This window comes from Squalius cephalus (genome assembly GCF_949319135.1).
Source record: "Squalius cephalus genome assembly, chromosome: 8".
NCBI classification, from domain to species: Eukaryota; Metazoa; Chordata; class Actinopteri; order Cypriniformes; family Leuciscidae; genus Squalius; species Squalius cephalus.
The window spans coordinates 37,612,215-37,631,640 of record NC_137129.1 but is presented as its reverse complement, the minus strand read 5'-3'; the positions used below and the strand labels follow the sequence as shown (position 1 = coordinate 37,631,640).

Sequence of the window (19,426 nt, the reverse complement as noted above, 5' to 3'; positions counted from 1 at the left end):
AGTAAGTACATGTGGTTGCTTAATATTACTCAGTACTCAAATATATAATTACACTGTAACAATTCTTTCAGAATTCTTTGAATATAAATTTCAAAAGAACAGCATTCATTTTAAATAGAAATCTTTTTTAACAATGTAAAAAGCTTTACTGTCACTTTTGATCAATTAAATGCATATTTGCTGAATAAAAATATCAATTTCTTAAAAAAAAAAAAAAATCACTCACCATATTGTCCCAAAACTTTTGACCTGTAGTTTATATATTCTAAATATAATGGTAGTACTTTAATAAGTTTCTGGGTGAACTCGTAATGTTTTGCACGTACAATACCAGAGGTTTTGATAACAGAACACATTCCTGGATCATGTTGCTCTTATGATAGATCTGAAAACAGAATTTTCAAATAGACCCAGGTGTCACATCAGGGTGTTTATTTGCCAGTTTTAGTAATGAATATCATAAAGTTGAGATTTCCTGAAATCATGAAAGTGATGCTCTCTGGAGGTGTGTTGTATTAAACTCTCTTGCTTAACAACCTGATGTTGACAGCTTTTTAATTTGGGGCTTAAAACCTCACATGGCTGTTGGCTGTTTTGATACAGATGAAATATTCATTATTTGATCAAGAACGGATGCGTACCGGTCGACTCCCTCCAGAGCAGAGAATCAGACTTCAGCCATATCAGATCAAACTCCCCAGCAGCCCGATGGAAAACCCCAAACACTGTTCAATCTCAGCCCGATCGACTGAGCCAAAACTCATTTTCTAAATGTATGACTTGTTGTCGTCCCTGTGCACGTGGAGGAACCATCTGCCTTCAAGCTGCCTTTCATACAGTGAATATATTTGCTCTTATTCCCAGAGAAGAGACCAGCATCCTTCAGGTGTGTGTGAGATAGATGAGCCGGAGAGAAGTCTGTAGCTATTTTCGCCCATGCTGGATATTTACGATTGGATTGACTACTTCTCCCAGATGCAGAGAATTTTCGCTCATCGGCGTTATGAGACTCTCGGCTTTGATCAAGATTCTGACTTCATTAAACTGTCGGGATTCTGTCTTAAAACTCTCGCCTATGTTCAGTCTGTCTGGTAATGATTTTCAAAAAATACGTACAGTGCCGCTCAAGTGTTACAAAGTTTGGGGTCAGTAAATTTTATTTTGTGAAAGAAATTCACTTTTTTTTGCAGTTGTGCACATTAAATTTTACAAAAGATTTCAATTTCAAGTGAATGCTGTTCTTTTGAACTTTCTATTCATCAAAGTATTTAGAAAAATGTCACAGTGTTTAATATTAAGCAGCACAACGGTTGATATTGATAATAATCAAAGATGTCTCTCCAGCCACAAATCAGCATATTAGAGTGATTTCTGAAAGATCACGTGACACTGAAGCCTGGAGTAATGATGCTGAAAATGAACATTTTCACACTTGACCGGGATCTTCAAGTCATGGGTCGTTTGACCAAGTAGCCTTATATGTGTATGTATATAAACATGCTCAAAAGTTTACATTCACCTTGCAAAATCTGCAAAATGTAAATTATTTTAACAAAAATAAATACATTGTTTATTTAGTACTGTCCTGAATTAGATATTTTACCTAAAAGATGTTTACATATAGTCCACAAGACAAAAAAATCTGAATTTATAAAAATGACCCCGTTCAAAAGTTTACACACCCTTGATTCGTTTTGTGAGGGTTGTTATTGAGTCCCTTGTTTGTCCTGAGTAGTTAAACTGCCAAATGTTCTTCAGACAAATCCTTCAGGTCCTGCAAATTCTTCAGTTTTCCAGCATCTTTTGCATATTTGAACCCTTTCCAGCAGTGACTATGATTTTGAGATCCATCTTTTCACACTTTGAGGGACTCAAACTATTGAAAAAAGGTTCAAACAGTCACTGATGCTCCAGAAGGAAACACAATGCATATAGAGCCGGGGGGTGAAAACTTTTGAACAGGATGACATTTTCTATTTTTTCTTATTTTGTCTAAATATAATTTTTTTTCATTTAGTACTGCCCTTTGGAAGCAACAGAAGATGCTTGTTTCCCAGAAGACAAGAGAATTTGCAGGACCTGAAGGATTTATTTAATATATAATATAGGATAAGACCTGAAGGATAAGATTTATATATGAGAGAGAGAGAGAGAGAGAGAGAGAGAGAGAGAGATTATTATTTTTATTTTTGTTTTGTAAACACATTTGTCTGCCATCATGACCCATCCAAACTGTCGGTAACACAATTTTGAGTGATCTGGATTTTGATTGTGATTCTCTGATTATACCGCAGAGTTCTCCGCTCTGATGCAAGCCAGCACATCTGAATATTTAATATTCTGTCCAAAGGGAGCTTCTTTGTATGCAATGGTAGTAAAACTGCTGGTTATGAGCCAAACAATTCTTCTCTCACCTCAAGGCTGCTATTAACAAAACTCCCTGCCGCAATTTTAAACGGCACATTCAGAGATGAAAACAAGCAAGCTGCATTTAAAGATTCCCTGATGAAGTGAAAATATAGTTTGTTCATCTAAGGGCCTCATCATTTAAAACAAAAAACAAAAAAAACAAACAAACAAGTACAAATGGGAATTTTCCTTAATTATTAATTGCTTTGAAGAGATGGATATGAGTCTCTATTTTCACATCGAACCACATATGAAGTGCAAATGGAATAAGCTATTTGTGCATTTCAGCCCATCATCAGGTGATCTGGGTCTACTTCTTATGAATTCTGTGTATTTGGACATTCATCTCTTGTATCATCCTGATTTTTGCATATTATATAGTAGGGGATTATGCACTTTCAGATGTGGGGGATGTTTACACTCTTCAGGATGCCTAATTGATCCTATGAATGGCTTATATTGGCACATTAAGTTGGATTTGAGAGGGTATTTAAAAAAAGAAACTCTCATCCGCATTAAAACAGAGTGGCAGCAGAAAACTACGATTCAAAGTACAGCAGGCCTGTGTAATTATCTCTGTGACCCCGTGTTCTTTTCTGAGTTATTCCGTACAACCTGATCTGAACTGTTTCTGTGGTAAAGCTTTAATCTGACGTCCAAATCTTTGGGCGCTTTGGGTGTACAGTAGTATATGAAGGCGCTATATAAATGCCTCAGTCATTCATTCATTCATCTGCGAGTGTGATGGAGGAACTAACCAAAAGAACAGAATGAGTAGTGTGTGTGACAAACGCAATTATTTCTGCAAGACTAGACGATGAGCTCACGTTGTAAAGGATATATAAACATTGATTAATAGCTATTTGAAATTGTCAATTCAAATTGATTTGAATAGCGCTTTTCACAGTGCACAATTTTTAAGCAGCTTTGCAGAAAATCATGGTGTTAAAAATCAATGTTTATAATTTGAATATCGTCATGCCTCATAGTTGCATTTGGCAGATTTGTATACATTCAGGCAATAAATATAGGCCCAGTTTCACAGACAAGGCTTAGATTAAGCCAAGAGTAAGCCTCCGTTTAATTAGGACATTTAAGTAGCTTTAGAAACGTGCCTTAAAAAACAAAACATTACTGGTGTGCATCTTGAGACAAAACAATTGCAGTGACATATTTTAAGATATATCAGTGCATTCAGTCTGGGACTAGACTTAAGCCCTGTCTGCGAAACTGGCCAATAGTGTTCATTAATGTGTTTTCCTCTTGTTAAATCTCCTGTCTGGTTTCCTCAAGGTTCCGTTAATGACAACAAGATTCATTATGCGAGGGAAACAGAATGTTGAGCTAGAAATATTTTAGGGTGGGATTTGATTTTGTCATCAGGATTGCAAAAGATGGTGCTTTGTTAGGTTTTGAAATTGTTGCGTGAAGCTTGAGTATTAAACTAAGCTCTCTTTCACGTCTTATTGCGCTTGAACAGTTAAATACACACAAGGTTGACAAAAACACACAAAGTTCACATAAACATAGACTGTTTTTGTGAACTTGAATGTAAACAGCAAGTAAAGAAATCGCATGTGTATATTAGATAATATACAGTTCTACTGCTAAATATGCTGTTAATATCAGCAAAAGAAAAACAGAAAATCAATGACTTTAGTAGCTTTAATAAGAATACATTTCTTACTTGAATGCTGCTGTTAAATGCTCTGGTGAGGAGATAAACATGGTGGACTGTGTACAGCTCACTGAGGGGCGGAGCTATGCTAATAGGGCAGATTCCGTTCCAGTCGTGGGCGGGGCCTGTGCAATGTAAGGTCACATTGCATAGAAACTGCAAAAGGCTGCTTATTCTGAGAAACTGTTTATGATTTATGGGATAAAAAAAAAAAAAAGGAAAAACGAGTGGGTGGATTTTTACCCTTATGGGGCTGGTTGTGTACACACACTGTCGACACACATTTATGTTCAAACACCATGTAAAAGTGAATTTTGCACAATAGGTTCTCTTTAATTAAAAGATTGTTTATCAGCTGTAGCCGTGTTGATCCACCAAGGCTGCTGTCGGCACTATCAGTTCATGAACTCAATCAGCCGTGCTGCGTGTAACTTTCAGGAGATAGATGCAGTGAGCCCAACAAGTATTTGAACATGACTGTCATTTCATTAGTTATAAGATATCAAAAAGTCATCTGCAAACTGAATTCTAGATCTTCACTAACTTCACTTCTCTTTTTGCAATGTTTTTTTAATCAGCTGGGGTTTTGATGATAATTGGTGGATGTCTGAAGTTAGTTCTCCTCATCCACACTACATCTGTTTTATCATTTAAAACCTATAGCAAACATCACTAATACAGAAATGCTTTGCTGAAAAAGTATGCATGTGCTATGTTTCTTTACATTGTCTTGCAATGACATTCAGGTTCAAGTGTTTAAATATTTGTACTATAACTATTAACTAGAAGCTGAGCTGTTGAGGGGGTACATTTATTTAAAATGTTCTGCAGAATAGTTTTTGTGGTTTTATCTGAAGTGAGACACATCTCATAGGGTTTTCAGAAGGATCTTAGAAGCGGTGCAGGACTGCAGGTGTCTGGAGTTGTGTGTCTTCCAGCAGAACAGCTGGAGGAGAGCGCTTTATCCTGGCTCCTGAACGGATGGCTATTGCAGGGAGAGGGGGATCTCTCCTCCTCCATTATGCACGTAATGAGGCATTAAACACTCTTTAACATCTTTATCAGGACTTCGTCTCAGGCGGCCTCCCGGCCTGATGGTGTTTCAGCGGTTTGTAAAAGCAGTCCAGCTTCAGGAAGATTGATCAATTAAAGAGGCCGTATCAGTGGAAACAGGATTTTTCATACTCTTTTGAAGAATGTTGTGCTAGATATGCTCTATGGGGCTGCACGATATTGAAGTAAAAAGCAATATGCAATAACTCATTAGATAATGCCATATTTGATATGCGATACGACAATGCTTAAAGGAGAACTCCGGTCAATTTTAACATTGCCGAGTTCACGCGCGTGATCATAGGTAACTAAACCTATGCGCGTGAACTCGGCAATCGACTACTGTGGACTTCAACCGAAAACAGGATGTAAATACAGGTATTTGCGCTGGCTTAAATAACATCATTTTTATACATATCTTTCACATCTACTGCAGTCAGATTCACTCGTGTTCACTCAGAAGGAATCACTCACATTTTCTGTGCACTTGTAATGACACATCAAGGATGTTAAGAGGCTAAAAGCAGGTTTAAAACTTGCCCCATTGAAGTCAACAGGGTGCAAATTTTAAAAATAGAATAACTCGGTGTAGGCAACACCGATTTTAGTCGTTGTTCTCTGTATTGACAGCACTCCAAATGTACAAAAAAATGAGCTCAATGTTAAAATTGACCGGAGTTCTCCTTTAATGTGTAAAATAATCTTAAATTATATTTTACTGTAGCATAACTGTCATTTAAAAAAAGAATTAGGTTTATTGAACAACAGAAACTGAATAATCAAATGTAAAAATAAAACACTGCTTAGTCTTCACTGTATAAATTAAATATATACTGATTCTTATTAAAGCTACAAAAGTTTTTCAGTCAAGAGCAGTGCGTGATTTTCTTTTTGTCTTTTGTTCATGACCCCAGTTATTGAGCCATTGGGATATGCATATCGCAATACATTTGTGATATTTTGATCATACTTTTATCATTTATTTATTTATTTTTAAATCATTATTTATTTTCGTTTTAAATAATTGATTAAATAAGTTCCTTGTTTATTTTAAATTGTTTATTTATTTAAAGTCATTTATTATTTTTAAATATTTACATGTATTTTATATTTGTATTTATTTAAAATCATTGTGTTTTAAATAACTTTTTGTTTGTGTGTATATATATATATATATATATTAAGTCATTGTTTTCTTTTATTTCTATCAATTATTTTATTTATTTTAAATTATCTTTGTATTTATCTTAAATCATTTATTTGTTTTAAGTTATTTATTTTTTAAATGATTAAAAAAAAAAAAAGATTGTGGAAGATGGTTATAAGCATAGGCATGCGGTTGTTTTTTCTTTTTCTTTTTCATCTATGATATTGGTCATCTTAATTCAATTATATTTCATATTGTGCATGCGTTTATGAGTGGTCTCTGGGTGTGTGTGTTGTGTGGGGGAGAACAGCTGCTCACACGCTGTGCTCGCGCTGATAATCAGCACTCTCTAACGAGCCAATTCATCTCTCGTTAACATTTGTTATGACCTGCAGGAGTTCCCACACGGGGAGTTCTCGCTCTCCCCTGATTTTCAGGGTTTACAAAACTCTCGCTCCCCCAGATCTGTCGCCGGAGCTGGAGTGGCCAGCCAGCCTCGCTACCCGTGTGAAAAAGGTGCTTGTTAGTGAACAGATGGAGCAGCTTTTCAAAGCTATCCTTGCTTTCCCCACACACTGTAAAAGCCCTGGAAGCTTCCTGACCCCTGCAGATGGGAATCAGAGACACTGACAGGTGCATCCATCCTGTCCTGATGACACCGTCTGCGTTCGTGGCACGGTCTGTATGTGTCTTCACCTGCCAGGTCTCAACACCACTTAGGGCGGTTTATCGCGAAGCCACGCTCAAAAGGGCAAATATTTGACGTGTTTGTGTATGTGGGATGGAGCGTGCGTCCACTAGCTCTCACTCCAGCAGATGTCCACAGCGGACCCACAATCCCTGTTTGCCAAGCTGTATTGGACGAGGACACTGTGGGGATGTAATGACTGCTGTCCTGCTGGAGACAAACACTTAAAAACCACGGGTTGTTTTTAGAAAGAGAGATTTTAGCACAAAAACATCTAATGTGGGCTTCCTAATTGATCTAACATTTGCAATCGAATGACCTTAGGCATGTTGTGAATATCAAACTACTTTAAAAAAATAATAATAATAGTGTAAAATAAGACCTATGACACTTTTCCAAAATTTGAAGTATTTATCCCACAATGCAGTGCTCTCAACTTGACCTGTTTGATTGCAATATTTGATCAGACTGCAAATACATTTTAAACGAAACTGTACATGCAAAACAACTGCAGTGCATTATGCTGCTTCGCAATTAATTGAAATGACCTTAATTGCAAATGTTTCATTGCCGAAGTCAATCCATAAGCGGCTTTGTTGTTGTTGACATGAAAATACTTAATCACTATGTTAATTTGCAAATGGGTGAATTTCTTGAAGTGCTTTCCAGGTCACATTTTACACCTAAAAACCTAAAGAAATTATATTGTGCATTTAGAAAAAGATATATATCTATATATTGCAATGTGATATTTATACGACAATTAAACTAGTTAATCTCCCCATTTGTCATTATTATATATCAAAATAGTCTTTTAAAGCAGCTATTAATTATGCTAGCTGTTCTTATATGGCATTTTAATTAAAAATATTTGACTAAACAGTGTTTTAACTGTAATACAGTAAAAAAATAATACTTTCATTAAAAATCAGGCCAATTTTTGCAATGATAATTGGGCAGTAAAATGCTTAATTATCCTGAAAATGTCGCAATGCAATTCCAATCATTCTAAAGACTTTATTGCATTAATGCAAAAAAAATTCTATTTTTCTGTTTGGTATTGGGGTGTAATGTGATCTTGAACTTTCTTGACAGGTTGCCTCAGATTCACTCATATTCTCATGTGAAATATTCGAGTTATAAGAAAACGTGCCTGATAACATCAGCTAAAGGTAATATGTGTAGCGGCGTCTCCCTGACTGTTTAACTGTTGAAGCGGCTGCCATTTTAGTTGTTTTATGTTTTATTTTTAGTAGGTAGAGTACAGTATATACAGTATGAACTGTACATTATTTTGTAAGCAAGTATTAGTGTAAAAAGAAAATGTCATTGTTGGCTTCTGAGTGTTAAAACATCCCTAACAGTTGCACTTATTTCAAATATATTTGACTCCACTTGTAGCATGCGCTCGCACACTGAGTGTTGCGGTATAGTGCTTTTGTGTGGCTGCCGAGGTTTGAAGAACATGATGTGAGTCACTCAGGAGAGCTCCTCACACATGCAGAACAGCAGAGATCTCTGTGGAGGTTTCGTGAGTCAGCTTCACTCGAGCAGGGTTTCCTGTCGTCCTCGAGTGTGTGAGTCACTGCGGGATGCTTGTGCTTTTTATAGTCTTTCATCAAACGTAATGGATTGCTTAGAGCGTACATGCTATATGGATAATGTTAAAAATGAAAATGGTCATCATTTACTCCATTAAATTATGTCATCATTTAGTATTGTCGGGCTCAATACTGGTAGGGCTGAATAAATTCAAGAACTTTTTAATTGTTGAATATCTTGTTTCATTCAGCGATGCGTCTCATAACAGAGTTCTGAAGATGTTTTTCCATGCAGATCTCTCCATCATCATGACTTAGTGGTGTTTTTTCCTTAGTGGTGGTTCCTAAGGTGTATTAGGTGGTTGCTAGGGCGTTGCTAGGTGAATTGCAATGTTGTTTCTCACTGCAAAAAATTATTTTTTGGTGAAGTAAATACTACTGAAAAAAAACAATGTAATTTACATGAAAAAGTTAGTTCAGGCAAGAATAAAAAAAACTAAGTAAATTCCATATCAGTACTTAATTCAAGCGAGTAGAAATGAAAGCGTAAATATCAACTCAATGAAATTAAGTAAAAATTACTCAACTTTTCTGATACTGGGGTTCCCATCATGCACTGGACCTTGAATAATTAATGAGGTTCATTTTTCACTGGTTTCCAGCTGTATTTACACTGTTTTATCATTGCTTTTGTTGTCAGGATTAGTAACTTGCCATTTTGTGACATTTCGAGTACATTTTCTGCTCAAAATGACACATTCAAACACAAAAACGATCCATCAAATGTTACCGTCATTGTGTATTGTCTACCAAGTATTGAGGTCTTTGCATTCACATGAGGCTTAACATCTGACATGATGTAGAATAAATTACTTAGATAATCTAAGTAAAGCACATACTATAAATGACTGGTATAATTCAATATTATTGTTTGAGTGAAATGTAATGCAAAGGAAATTTCAACTAAATCGATATTAATCAACCTTTTACTAGCCAAGTTAAAATTACTTATTTTCTTTGTTACTTTCACTTAACTAGGTTAAGTAAAGTTTACTTAATTCCATATTCCATTAATTCCAAGTAAATTTAACTTAACGATTTCTAATTAAAGCTACTGATAAATATGTTTAGGTTTTTACTTGGCAAATCTTTGTAAATTTACTAGCATTTTCTGAGTGGAAAAAGTTGCCTAGCTTTTTTCAAGTAAATCCTACTCCAAATTTTTTTCAGTGTGGCCTAAGCCACCCGATAAGTCTACGATGTTCTTTTTTTTTTTTTTTTATATAAAATCCCTTTTTTTTTTTTTTTTTTTTATGTAATTGTTGTTTTGTATATTTTTATTTATTTATACACTACCGTTCAAAAGTTTGGGGTCAGTATTATTTTTTTAATTTTTTTATTTTAAAGAAATGAATACTTCTATTTAGCAACGATGCATTAAATTGATAAAAAAAGTGGCATTAAAGACATTTCTAAGATTTCTGTTTTTTTCCTTTTCTATTTTCTTTTGAACTTTGAAAGAATCCTGGAAAAATGTATAATTTTATCCACAAAAATATGAAGCAGCACAACTGTTTTCAACATTGATAATAATAATAAATGTTTCTTGTGCGGCAAATCATTGATTTCTGAATGATCATGTGACACTGAAGATAATATGAATAAGAATAAATGACATTTTAAATATATTAAAATAGACAACAGTTCTTTTAAATTGCAATTATATTTAAGAATATCACTTTATTTTTTTTGGTGAGCGTCATAAAGTATATGCATAAATATATGTATGTCTCTCTCATCCATCTCCGTTCCACTCCTTTTCCATGTATGTTTCATGCATAGTTGGAGCGTATATAATGTCTCATAAAGCCTCAGGTCAGTGTCTCCTCAAGATCCTCCTGTGAAGAGAGAGTAACTGATCTAGTATTTATGATTTGTCCCGCTGTTGATTAAACTGAACATGAGCCAAAACATCAATTTTCCTTTTTAGTTTATTTAACCAAGGTCGAACAAGCTATAATGTGAATATTAACCAACGTTGAGAAACTATTTAGCCTTTTCCTTTCACGTCACATTACAGAGATTAAAATGAAATGCGATTGCTGTTTCACATTGACTTAAAGCTGTGGATGTTGGACTCGACAGGTGGATTTGTCTGTCTCTCATTGCTTTGGCTTCGTTCACATCCTTACAGCTTCTGGTCTCCATAAAACACCCATAATGCTCCGCATCTTCTTCACAGCAGTTCACAGGGCCTTTCTGTGCCATCCAACTCAAATCAAATGCTTAATCCGCCCCATGGGCTTCTTCCTTAAGTAGGATATTATATTTAATTGGCCTGGCCTGGCCTGTCCTGTCCCCTTCTCATCATTTCAGAGGTCTGTGCTGTCTTCTGATGCATTCATCTTAAGGAAAACCATCTCCCACACGGGCTTCCCAGCATCTAAAGAAGCTCCTTTTTCAACCTTGCTTTAATTTCCCTCAGGAGTAAAGCCTGGCGTCCATTCGGGTGTTTGCCCAACAGTTCGTTCACACTGGATTTATGCACCTGTTTGGAATGGATTATTAGATTCCTGATGGAAGTGCAAAGATACAGGATGATTTGGGATTGGGGAGACTTTGAGTTATTACGTTATTTTATAACAAAGGGGTGCCCATTATTTCTCACACACTGATGATATTTATTTATGAATATATGAATTTTATTTATTTATACATTTATTTATTTATAAACTAATTTGTAAAAGTTTATTTATTTATTTTTATTTTTACATTTTACATTTTATTTATAATTTTTTTGTATTTAATTATTCATATTTAAAGTATTCATATTTATTTTCTTAAATTTATTTGTTTGTTAATTAACTAATTGTATTCATTTTTACTTTTATGTACATATTTAATTTAAGTTTATTTTAAATATACATCACAATTTATCTTTCTTCTCACATACATAATTTAAACTCAAATTAGTATTTCATGTCTAGTATTTACTTATTCAGTAGCTATAAAAATCTGGATCTGTAATAATCTGTAATTACCTTTTTTTTTGTGTGTGTGTGTGTGCAATTACCATGTGATTGTACATTATCCCTTGAGTAGTTATGTTTTATTCAACCTCAAAATGATTTGAACTGTCTATATCTTATGCCTCCTTTTATTAATGTAATGTGTGCAGTTTGAAACTCTCCAGCGTGTTGGGCATCTCACAATGACAACCGCTTTATTTTTAAGGTGTGAATTTTCAGATTGGAATTTACGAGAAATGTCAACAATAACAAAATTGCAGAGGCAACCGACAAGAATAGAGACTGTTGGTTTTCATTCTTTGAAAATAATGAATGCGTTCTAAACTCCATATGGCCTTCAGCGGCGGATGATTATTAGTGTGAGACGGGGCTCTGGTTAATTTGAGCGTGAAATCTGCGAGCATACTGTAGATAATACAGTGAATAAATCTCCTCCCGAGGGAACCAGGGGCCATTGTTTGGAAAAGCTTAATCAGTATAAGACTCCGTCTCTGGATTAATGGAAAAGCTCACAGTGAAATGTGGTCTGCTAACTTTCAGTTCTGAAGGATTTATGCAAAAACAGAGAGCAGAATTCAAGTGTATGATTCCTGTAGTTTATACCTTGAATGCAGATTGATAAAAGCATCTGCCAAATGCATAAATGTAAATGTCATATCAGGTCATCTTATTGCACCCTCAAGTGAAATGAAATATTTACAATCGCCGCTGGATATTCAGTTTGGCCAGATTTATAGAGCAGTTCATGCAAACGTATTGATCAGGCCTGTCAACATCAATGAATCTTCTTATGTTTAGAAGCTAAATGTTCTTCTGTCTTTATGCATTGATATAGCATGCAGCTTTTCATAAATGTTTGTGTGTGTGTGTTGCAGATTTCCAGTGGGTTCAGGGCGACGTGTGTGAGGTGCAGTTAATGGTCTATAATCCGATGCCATTTGAGCTGCGTGTCGAGAACATGGTAAGATCCATCCATCCATCCATCCATCCATCCATTATCCATCCATTATCCATCCATCCATCCATCCATCCATCCATCCATCCATCCATCCATCCATCCATCCATTATCCATCCATCCATCCATCTATCTATCCATCCATCCATCCATCCTTTATCCACCCATCCATCCATCCATCCATCCATCTATCTATCCATCATCCATCCTTTATCCATCCTTTATCCATCCATCCGTCCATCCATCCATTATCCATCCATCCTTTATCCATCCATCCATCCATCCATCCATCCATCCATCCATCCATCCATCCATCCATCCTTTATCCATCCATCCTTTATCCATCCATCCATCCATCCATCCTTTATCCATCCTTTATCCATCCATCCATCCATCCATCCTTTATCCATCCTTTATCCATCCATCCATCCATCCGTCCATCCGTCCTTTATCCATCCATCCATCCATCCATCCATCCATCCATCCATCCATCCATCCATCCATCCATTATCCATCCGTCCTTTATCCATCCATCCATCCATCCATCCATTATCCATCCATCCATCCATCCATCCATCCATCCATCCATCCATCCATCCATCCATCCATTATCCATCCATCCTTTATCCATCCATCCATCCATCCTTTATCCATCCATCCATCCATCCTTTATCCATCCATCCTTTATCCATCCTTTATCCATCCATCCATCCATCCATCCTTTATCCATCCTTTATCCATCCATCCATCCATCCTTTATCATCCATCCATCCATCCATCCATCCATCCATCCATCCATCCATCCATCCATTATCCATCCATCCATCCTTTATCCATCCATCCATTATCCATCCATTATCCATCCATTATCCATCCATCCATCCATCCATCCATCCATCCATCCATCCATCCATCCATCCATCCATCCATCCATCCATCCATCCATCCATCCATCCATCCATCCATCCATCCATCCATCCATCCATCCATCCAATCTTAATCTTTTTAAAGTGTGAAACAGAATTCGTTTAGACAAAAAAACAAAGTGTTTTATATTGTTTTTTATTTTACTATTTTATATATATTTAAATAAAAAAAAAATTGTAATTGAAAAATGAGAGAAAGGTAATAAAAGAGAAAAGGAGTCTTTTATACACACTCTCTTCTTCGTCTTCGTATGGAAAAGACATTTAGCTTGCTAAGTGCATGTGCTCTTTAGTTTAATTGCTTTTGTAAAGATTCAGAAAACCCGTGGTTGACATTCTAATGTCCTAATCACGGTAGAAAACAAGATTTTACATCATCACTGTCAGAGAAAATGCAGATTTTATTTGTGAATAGTTCTTTTTGAAGTGTATAACAATGGAAAAAAATGTGCTGGAAACGTGTTACATTGCACCTACTCAGGACATGGTGTTTTTTGACAAGGCTGTGGTTTGGGGACATGATGTTTTCATTGTGTTTGCAAATGTCATTGCCAAAAATCTTTTGTGATTTTCACTCTACATATTATCTGCACTTTAGAGTTAAAGCTGAAACGAGATGGTGCTGCGTATTGGTGGCTCGAGGGCCATTTTGGTCACTGAGACCTGATCATAATGACAGGGGAATAGAGGCAGAATCACACTGAAGACATTACGACAGGTTGTGTGAACGTGGGAGAGGGGTTACGGTGTCTTCCTGACACTATAATGGGCCACTCATCGAAGACCCAATTACCAGAATCCAGCCATGTGGAGATGTTCCTAAGAAACCAAGGTGATTGTGTATCAAATGTTGCTCTCCAAGTTCTGTCTGCTCTCTGGACAATTGCCTTTTAAGAGGCGGTTCACGGAGAACGCGTTCTTGTGCTCCATCGGAGATATTTTTTTAGGCCATAATAAGACATCTTCAAATTTTAGCAACCATTCTTTCTATTGAGCAACCTCAGTTTGTATGTTAATTTATTTTAATTTTGTTTTTAATTTTTGTTTGTAATTGTTTGTATTTATTTTATAATGTTTTACTGTAGTTATTTTTATGAAATATTCTATTTTTTATGTTATTCAAATGTTTTATTTTAACCTTCATCCTTCCCTCGCATCCTGTAACAAATCCTTCCCTCACGGGTCAAATTGACATGAATCCCTAAAATTATACTTCTTTTTTTGTCCAGAAAGCTTATATAATTTCAGTTTTATTTTATGTACCTTTAAATTTCTAGATTTTATCAATAAATAATATAATTTAAGCACATTCTTCACATACTTTCAAATTAAATTCAAAATATCTCTCCAATATAATGCAATAACCAGCTCAAATCAGCTCAAAGTATCTCACATTGGGTCAGTTTGGATGTCTATGCTGACCTCTTTTGGAAAAAAAATAATTTAACATGATATTTCATGACTCTTCATGAGTTCATGATTTTCTATGTATACTGAAGCATTCCTCGCATTCCATTCATTCCTAAGGGAGTCAAATTGACCCGCAAGGGAAGGATTTGTTACTTTTTTTTTTTTTTTTTTTTTTTTAACTCCTCGAATCCAGTAAAAAAATAAAATAAATTGTGTGTGTTCGTGGTTCAAGTGTGACAAAAGTCCTAAGGCCTTGGACCACTCTGATGAACACTCAATTTTTTATTTTATTTTTTTAAATGGGTTTCGGGACCCGAGGAGAGGATGAATTACATAGCTTGCTGCAATGCATTCTTAGCATTTTTGCTAAATTTCACACCTGTGATGCCTAACGCTGTCTAGGTAGGCAGCTCACCGAGGCTGGGAACAGAGCTATATTTGTATTCCCCAAAGGAAGTGAATACCCACTTTTCTCAAGGGCACAATAGTGATGGAACAGTTCTGTGATTGAAGTGACTGTTGGATTAAATCCACTGTCTTTATGTTAGCAGCCCAGATCCATAACCGTTAGACCATAGACACCCCACAGACTCAGGGCACAGGTGTGCACTCCAGCTAGAGGTTAAACGCCAGTCCAAAGGTTTTTTATGTCCTTTCCCACCAGGCATAGACTTTAGTGTAGATGTGTGCAAAGGAAAATGACTCTGTAGGTGAGTTGTGTTGTTCCATACATGCCCAGATCTGCCCCCAGATGGAATCAGCATGATGCCCTATAAAACTCACAGCCAGTGTCAGATGGTGCCAGTATGAACCAGTGTGACCTTACTGCTGACCTTACAGTGGCCGCACAGAATTAATTCAGTGTACTACAATGCTGTCTGTCCTTTCAGCATCTTACTAGTTACTGTCTGTAAAAGCTCATAACTCCACCCTGCTCAGTCTCAAATGAAGGGCCGCACACATTTTGGACCGTCTCTGCTTGTTTGCAAAGCAAAGGTAAATAAAGAACTGGTTCTTTGACTGTATTTTCTTTACTCTGCAAACAATACTGTTTTGTGTATTTGTGGAGTGGAGAAGAGAGTCTTAGTGTAGCGTTTGTTATTGAGTTATAGCCAATACTGTCTTTAATAGCTTTTGCGTAGCACTTCATCTTTTATACCATGATATTTTGGCCAAATTACAAAAAAAAAAAAGAACTTCCACATACTGAAGCTACAATAAACGTTATAGCCTGTACGTTGAATGTGGCCATTCTCACATTAATGTTGTTAATATAATGACACATTCAAGTGTCTGGCCATACATAAAGCCACAATATCAACACATTCTTTTATTTAAAAAAAAAAAAGTGTTTTTCACTTTCCTGAAAAGTAGAGATTGTGGTGGACATACTTGGTGTCCGCCTGACAGTGATAATATATGACAATTGTATTATATCCATCCATCCATCCATCCATCCATCCATCCATCCATCCATCCATCCATCCATCCATCCATCCATCCATCCATCCATCCATCCATCCATCCATCCATCCATCCATCCATCCATCCATCCATCCATCCATCCATCCATCCATCCATCTATTTTTTTTAAACTTTTTTTACTACTAGGCTTAAGGTGTTTCATTTTTTATTCATTTATTTTATTATTTTGTAATTTAATTTATTTATATAGGCATTAAAAACTGTTTTGCTACATATAAAATATTAATTGCAAATGTCTTCAGTTCATGAAACTGCTTTGAATTTTTTTTTTTGACTCTGCTCTCGGTTTAATTAAGTGTATGATTATGGTACGGTGCTTTTGAAAATGGGTTGTATAATTTTTGTCAGGTGGAACAGGGGAGAAAAGACACACAAAGAGCATATATTTCCATGGGGTCTTTGTAGCAGCTGAAGAAAGTCTGCCGTTAGACATCCAGGCCGGAAAAGAACAGATCGTTAGCATTACTTGTCAAGCTAATTAACCTTTTCAGGAAGGAAATGCAAATGAGTTATTTCAAAATACAGCTTATACAATAGTGAATCCCTCCATACAATATAAGCCGCAGGTTTTACATAGTAAACTGTTTTACAGGTTAACCACTTACAACTAGAATTCAGAGCTGAACATGTCATTGTAGCCTATGGCTAATTAAGATTTGACTACATAAAAGCAGATATCTTTAATTGCATTATTATGCGTCTTCATTACAAAGCTGCTCAGCTGTTCAGAGTTTGAATGAGTGAGACATCTTGGAGTCCAATCTGGCCAGATTTAAACCCAGAAATATAAACCACTTCAGGAGGAGGTATGAGACACATTCCAGATGAAACTGTGCAAGTGTAAATGCATCTGGTTGTTGAAACCACATAGCCTATGTACATTTTATTCCTCCCGAAATGTTAAAAAATAAACATATAAGAGCGTGTTATAGGCTATATGACATGATATGACAGCGCTACTTAAACATGCATCTCCGCAGATGAGTATCTCTTCAGAAAGCGCAAACTGCAGCAAATGAAACTGAAGTGGAAACTCGCAGACGCTTAAAACACAATCATCTCCATTAATAGTAATGAGACTCAATGATCTTACCAGTGCTGGCGCTGCTCTCTCTCCTATTGCACTCTTTGATCTGGAAATTAGCCGATGATAAATAAAATGCAGCATCTTTTTTTTCTTTCATTAAATATTTAGTTTGACTCTCTAATATGTTGGGTGCGAAATGTAATTCCAAATTGCTTGACTGAAATGGATTCACTTTAAAGTTCTCTTTGGATAGATGGAAACGCTTCATGTCACAGAGACGTTGGACACTGAGCGGACCGAATATCAGGAGAAATGGAAAATCCTGTTTCCTGTTGAGTTCTGAGTTTAATGGGTTCATTCAGGCTAATATGATAAAAACCCCATAAAGCACATTTGATGGAGTCTTGAGTGGTGTCTCGTGTATGAATAGAAAGTGGGAAAACTCCTCGGAGAGCAGCTTGACTTCTGGAGGTGTAGTAATAGTCGGCCCTCACCTCCACGACGGAGGAGTAAACGGCTGGTTTTCAATCTGTCTCTGTCTCTCGCTCTCATCTGCCGCTGTGATTCTGGGAACGCTGGTTCCTTTCTTTGTAGTTCTGTGAACAGGAGCAATTTTCTCCATGGGTAATGGGGAGAGCATGCTGGGAGTGATTTCATCTCCTCCATATCAGATTGATATCAGGATGATTGATTATATGATGTTTGGAGAAAAAAAAAAGAGAAAAGGAAAGGAGCAGTGAAAAAAAAACTAAAAACTAAAACCTTGTTGTGTTTTTCATTGATCTATTTCTGTCTTTTCATTCTGCTTTTGGCTTCTGCATTTGTGTCTTATCTCTTTATTCTAGTGTTATTATCTTTAACGCAAAGACAAAAGCTAGAGTAAAAAAAAACGTAAATCAGTAAGACCGTGTGTTTTCTGCCACAAAATGCCAAAAAATTTGCTATTGTGTTTCTTTTAGTTTTGCTTTTTTGCTGTATTTGGTAAATATGTGTTTTCAGTTGAAGTTGAAGGGCTTAATTGCTGCCTTGTGAAATGTTCGTGTGCCGTTTATGTTAATCATCCCCTTTTTGTAGATTGAATGATTTTTCCTTTTAGTGAGAAAACCATAAGTCAAGCCAGAGAACATATTAAACACTAAGCAAGGCAAGGAAAGTTTATTTATATAGCACATTTCATACACAATAGCAATTCAAAGTGCTTTACATAGAATAAATTAAAATAATAAAAGAAATAAGAATAATTAAAACAGTTTAGAAAAATAAAATAAAATACAGTACAAACAGTCGGACGAACAGTGGCACAGTGCTCATTCAGTAACTGCATAGCTAAACAGAAGTGTTTTGAGTCTGGATTTGAATGTGACTAGGAGCACATCTGATCTCCTCTGGAAGCTGGTTCCAGCTGCGGCTGGCATAATAGCTAAAAGCGGACTCGCCATGCTTAGAGTGAACCTATATTCCTCAGGTGCTCAGCAGCAATACATTAATATTTACACAAACTTCTGAGCTAAGAAAGAATATAATACAGGCTTTTTTTCTCACATTGTTTATTTATTAATTTGTTTATTTGTGTTTTTTTCTGTTTTGTATTTAGATGTTATCAAAGAGTTTATTTAGATTAGTTTTTATAGTGTTTTGTTATTTATTTATTATTTATTTTGTTTGATTTATTTATTGGTATTAAAATGAGAACAATCAAATTAAAGTCATCATGAAAGCAAAATTGACCCTATTTACTTTGTTAGCACATATTACTAGTCTTGTGGTGAACAATTAATCCGTGCAAGTTAATACACAGGAAAAAAAATTGTTTGCCGTGGTAATCTTTAATCAAAATCTGAAAAGCTACTTCCGGTCTGGAATGGCGTTCCTTCTCTGATGATGTCAGTTTGACGGCTTGGGTCGGGAAACGCTTAACCACTCCCCTCAAACCGTTAGTCTGCTATGAGTGAGAGATGGAGAGGAGGAGCGCTAGAGTAAAACCCTGCCCTCAGTTCAATATTCCCTTTCACTTGGAAATACGTCATAAAACTGGAGAAAAGTCGTTTGCAACTTCCGGTTCACGGGGATGTACACT

General features: G+C 36.0%; 1 protein-coding gene across 1 annotated transcript in view; it reads left to right on the top strand.

The window, feature by feature from the left end:
* The window catches only part of trappc9 (trafficking protein particle complex subunit 9), a 215,446-nt gene that overhangs the window by 47,158 nt on the left and 148,862 nt on the right, over positions 1-19,426 (top strand). Inside the window, exon 12 of the mRNA XM_079879309.1 lies at positions 12,421-12,506. Coding sequence (XP_079735435.1) covers positions 12,421-12,506 — 86 coding nt within the window. The remainder of the gene's footprint in view (positions 1-12,420; positions 12,507-19,426) is intronic.